The sequence below is a fragment of the Polyodon spathula genome, chromosome 8 (assembly GCF_017654505.1).
Source record: "Polyodon spathula isolate WHYD16114869_AA chromosome 8, ASM1765450v1, whole genome shotgun sequence".
Lineage (NCBI taxonomy): Eukaryota > Metazoa > Chordata > Actinopteri > Acipenseriformes > Polyodontidae > Polyodon > Polyodon spathula.
The window spans coordinates 7,177,733-7,182,932 of NC_054541.1; the positions used below are offsets into that span (position 1 = coordinate 7,177,733).

General features: G+C 35.9%; 1 protein-coding gene across 2 annotated transcripts in view; it reads left to right on the forward strand.

Moving 5' to 3' along the window:
• Positions 1–3,081, forward strand: part of LOC121319269 (transcription factor GATA-5-like) — a 7,846-nt gene extending 4,765 nt beyond the window's left edge. Inside the window, exons 3-7 of one of the 2 annotated variants that reach the window (XM_041256521.1) lie at positions 1–75; positions 1,303–1,428; positions 1,566–1,653; positions 1,923–2,050; positions 2,311–3,081. The exon at positions 1–75 is cut by the window's left edge and continues 95 nt beyond it. In XM_041256521.1, the coding sequence (XP_041112455.1) occupies positions 1–75; positions 1,303–1,428; positions 1,566–1,653; positions 1,923–2,050; positions 2,311–2,448 (555 nt within the window). In that variant the 3' untranslated portion in view covers positions 2,449–3,081. Of the gene's footprint in view, positions 76–1,299; positions 1,429–1,565; positions 1,654–1,922; positions 2,051–2,310 lie in introns of both variants that reach the window. The other variant, XM_041256520.1, reaches the window with a different exon arrangement.
• Positions 3,082–5,200: the final 2,119 nt, after the last annotated feature.

Here is a 5,200-nt window from a genome sequence, read left to right on the forward strand (position 1 = left end):
CTCTGTAATGCCTGTGGACTTTATCACAAGATGAACGGCATCAACAGGCCTCTTATCAAACCACAGAAAAGACTGGTAAGACAGTGGGCATTTCTTATTATTTTTTCGCATAATAATAATAATAATAATAATAATAATAATAATAATAATAATAATAATACATATGTGACAGTATAGATGATTAAACAAAGGCAAAATGGAAATAAGATGCAAGTGTAGTCAAATATGAATTTTCAGACTGAAAATACATATATAAAAATGTCAGTGAATTAATTTAAACACACCCTTAATAAATTGAGCGAGGTTTGGTTTATTTATACAGTAACAGATTTCATTTACAATATTAGGGTTAACTAATTTTCAATAAAAAAAAAGGGGGGGGGGTCTATGAAGAAGAAAAGGTGACGACAGGAAGTCCAATACACAAACCAGGGTCAACGACTTCCTTTGTGGCTCAGATTTGTATCAAAAGAATACTTAGATGGCCTTGCTGAGTAATAACCTACTTGACAATTAGCAATACATTATTTTAGCTTTTGTCCTAAAAAAATACATTGTCCTTGAAAGGTTGTTATAGTGAGAATATACAATAACCGTATACTCCTGAAAAAAAGGAAAAAAAAAAAATTCGAACAATGTCACGCGTTCGGTTTAAAATGCATCCGTAACTACCTGACAGTATCTCTTTTTTCCCTGAAATTAATTCAAATTAAGTAATTGGAATTTCAAGGGAATTACTATGGCAAACGGTACTAAGATTTATTTATTAAACAATAGTTATCAAAACTAAAATATTACAGGCGTTTGTTTAATTTAGTGTTTTAATTTTATGTGCCCGCAGAGCCAGCAAAGGACATCTCCATTGTGCGAGCACTAATACGGCGGAGAACGAAATAGTCCATACTCGATAAAATATAATAACAATACAACTGTATCATTATTCCAAACAGTTACTTTTTTTCCAAATAATTACCAATTACTAACAATACTGACCGAATTTCTTTGTAATACGTGTATAAATGGCAATAGCCAATAGGAAAAAAAAATATTGCTTATATAACAAACAACAAAAAACATTTAAAAAATGAACAAGTGACATCACTGGTTGATATTGGTTAATTGAAACGGTTACTTGCCCACATGTAATAATTCCATTACTAGTGTGCCTATTATGCATTCGCCGTTGTGTTGACCAATAACCCCGTTTTATAGCGCCGGTTTTGAAAGCCGTGACGTCAGCGCACTGTTGTTTTGTTGAACCCTTGTCCTAACCTGTGTGTTCTGTTGCTTTCGTTCCAGCAGTCCTCCTCCCGGCGCGCGGGGCTGTGCTGCACGAATTGCCACACCACGACCACAACGCTGTGGAGACGGAACGCCGAAGGGGAGCCAGTGTGCAACGCTTGCGGGCTTTACATGAAACTACATGGGGTATGTTGTGCATTTTCACCCCCATATACTATGCACTGTATTATTAACAACACTGAAACTCTTATGATTATTATAAAAAAAAAACAGATGTTTTAATTTGGGTGCAGTGGTTTTATTTTGCCCTGTTTCTTTTTCAGGTTGCAAGACCCCTGGCTATGAAGAAAGAGAGCATTCAAACAAGAAAAAGAAAACCGAAGAATCTGAACAAATGTAAAAACTCCGCAGGTCCGCTTTGTTACTTTCACTAAATCCTGTATACTATAGGATTACCCAAAAAATAATAGTTAAAGCAAAACGGTGTGGGTCTCATAAGCAAAAAATAATCTTTCAAAGGTAGCCTATTTATTTCATCACAAAGCTTAATCAACAATGTCCAATAGAGCTGGGTGTTATTAATTCAGTTTATAAATACTGTTGACTTTTGAATCTGCACTCACTTTTGCTTCTTTTTTTTATTTGAATAAAGAAAAAAAGCTTATTTTCTTTTTCTGCAGGTTCCTCAGCTTCCAGTACAAACTCACCCTCTTCAATAACTACCTCTGAGAGCGCCTCCACTATAAAAAGTGAACCTAACATGTCTGCCTCCCCCTTCTCAGGCCAAACGGTGGCATCTGGTACTCAGGTACGCTCACATGACATTGCCTTTGACATTAAGGAAGTAGTTCTCAGGTAACATTAGAAAGCTGATTTGCAAAACTAGCAACTTAACTTGCTTCTCTCAATTATAGTAACATGGTCTTGGAATCACTGAGTTAAATTAGAGGCTGAGTTGTGTAATCTGTTAATACAATGGCCTGTGTTTAAAATGTGTGTGAAGCACCCACTCTGTGCTTTCTCTTGTGTTACAGTAAGCTTATCAGGTTTATCTATTGCTTCCCCCAGGCACCGGCTCACACAGACCACGGACACTCAGAGCTGAAGTATGAGGATTACCACTTCACACCATCCTCCATCGCCCAACAGACCGGACTATCTGTTCCTGTAAGACAGGATTCATGGTGCGCTTTGGCACTGGCATAAACTCTGACCTTCCAATGTATGATTTTGGACCAACTTTTCAACATGTTTTATTGATGGACAGCATTGAAGAACTACCTATGGACTTGAGATGATGATATAGCTGTTGATTTAAATATAGTTTTTAACTTTTCTAATTGATTGCGTCAGATCACGCGTGACTAAGAACACATTTTATTTTTTGGAAATACTTAAAACATTACTATGACCTCTATGTGGTACTTGGTTTCTATAGAAATCTGAAAACTCAGCTAAAGTATAAGAGAAGCATTTTTCTAAACCAAAAGAACACTTTTAATTAAAATAATAGATTAATAACTATTTGGCTTCCAGTGATTTCCATTTCTGTATGACAATCTTTAAGTGCAATGACTTTCACTTTAAAAAAACAAAAAGTACTGAAAAGGCAATACTAATTTTTAAATGTATGAATATGTAAACATTTAATTATCTGCTGTATTTTAAGTTGTTTTATGTTTTATTATATTTAGAGTTCAGTTTTGGGCGCTCTTCCAGTTCTGTTTCAGAAATCACAGGGAGTGTTTAAAAAATGAAAACAAAACATCAACACAAGCTTTTCACAGTAAAAGTTGTTGAAAAAGGGGTAAATGTGCATAATAAAAAGATTTCTTAAGCTTGTAGATTTTTTTTTCTTAATTGTTGTGCTAATTTGGACCACTTGAAATCCTTATTTCTATTTATTTAATCTCTTGTTTACTATCCAAGTAGACCACACCTTTTCAGAATTTCACAGTTGCCCATAAGATCTTGCATACAAAAAGCTACAGTGAAATAAGGAACCAAACTCAAACATTGTTAAATGAATTACAGCTCACCTCAATATTATTGATCTAAAAAAACTAGGGAGGGGTGCCGCTCACAACTGCCATCTACTGCCATTGATCCAATAACCAATCCAGGGCGGTTCTTGTATTTTCAGATGACCTGTAGTAAGGTTTAAAACTTGTGAACCCAGCTATTCATCTCCACGACTCCATAGCTACTCTAGAGCTGGCTAATCTTCATTGTTCATTATAACAATTTTCTGGCCCACAATACGGTTCATTTTTAATAGAAGTCCACTGGTATATAGTTGTTCCGTAAGTAAAGAGAAAGTGTATACCCCTCATGTCCAAGGGATTGTTTGACTATTAATAACATCAAACATATTCTAAAATCGGAATATAACATAAAAACAGGATGAGGCGTGCTTATTCACTGAGGTATCACCATGCGTTTTTCAATTAAAACTCATGTCAAGACCAATGGCCTTGGACAGGTACTTCTAGATTGCATTTCTAAAGCAGGTCTGACAAGAGAATGCTGTACCGAAGCACCGCTTTGAAAGGACTGCCAGCAGTGCAACAACAGTCTCATCATGCACATCCACCAATTGCTGACCTAAACAACTGACTAGAATGGAGCACATATAGGAAAAGCATTCGCTTACTAAGAACTGGGGTGAGTTACCATAATAACTTAAATAGTACCTATCTACCTAATCTACTGATTACATATGCTACATGTTTACATCTTCTTTACAGAAAGATCAATGTAAGCAGTGTTTCCCACACAAGTTCACCCACCTGTGCCTGCCTCCCTGTCTAGGAAAGCTGATTCTACCTGAAGTAATATCTGGGCAAAGGTCGTGCACCAAGACAATTTTATAACAGTAGCAAGCTAATATTGTGGAGCTAGAGGGTGCACTTTATACCATTGGTAAATAATTCATCCCTGTCAGCACAGGCTCCTAATCTTCGTACTGAACTGCTGGAGCTTGGATCATCATCTTGTGTACAATAAAAAGACCATAAAATAACCAACCCACGCATCCCGCATTTACACCAAAAAATATCTCAGTTAAAAAAAAACATGGTGCACATATTTCTGAACTGCTTCCCTGGAAACCATATTATTATTATTATTATTATACACAGAATAAGGTGTAAAGATTTCACGAAAAAGAACAAGTTCACTTCACTGTTTTACTTTTCTTTCTACATGGCTAAAGAAGAGCTTAAGACGAAAACTTCGTAAAATAAATATTTTTAACCATTTCAATTTTCTGTGTACATAAAAAAAAACATGTGGTGTTCTGCAGTTTGATATGAAGATAGTCAACTTAATCATTTTACCTAAAAATTCCTTTCCTTATTCTGCTGTCGATACACATAATTATTACTCAAGTGTGTTTCATCAAAGTGAATTGCCTGCCAATACACAGATTAGTTAGCCCAAAAAGTTAGTGACTGTATGCAGAGATCAATCTCCCCCACTCCACTGAAGTAGATAAATACTATTGTTCCAACAAAAGCATTGCTTTCAAAGACACCACTTCAAATGCTAAACACTTTTTCTAAGTCGGTCTGGCGTGGTTTTATTTGCGTGCACATTTACATAGAATTGCCTGTGTTTAACAAGATCAATACAGTGTAAGCATCGTAAAAATACATAAGATTCACCTTTTGTATAAAATCTGTCAGTCCTGTGCTTTCATAACCGTACATTCAAACAGATCTGACTAGCAGCTGGTAGACCTCTCTGTTAAATAAGTACAGGCAGCCTTGCTCATTTAATGAGGACCTGTGCACTGATTAAACCAGGCCTTGATTTGGTGGAATGCTGCTTTAATCTCTACTCATATTCTGTCAAATACTCAATTTGCAGCACCTCTTGTATCTACTGCCAGGATTTGTACATTTAATATGAACTCTACAGTCTCCAGGCTCAATCTGGAACTAGACCCTATTCCTGA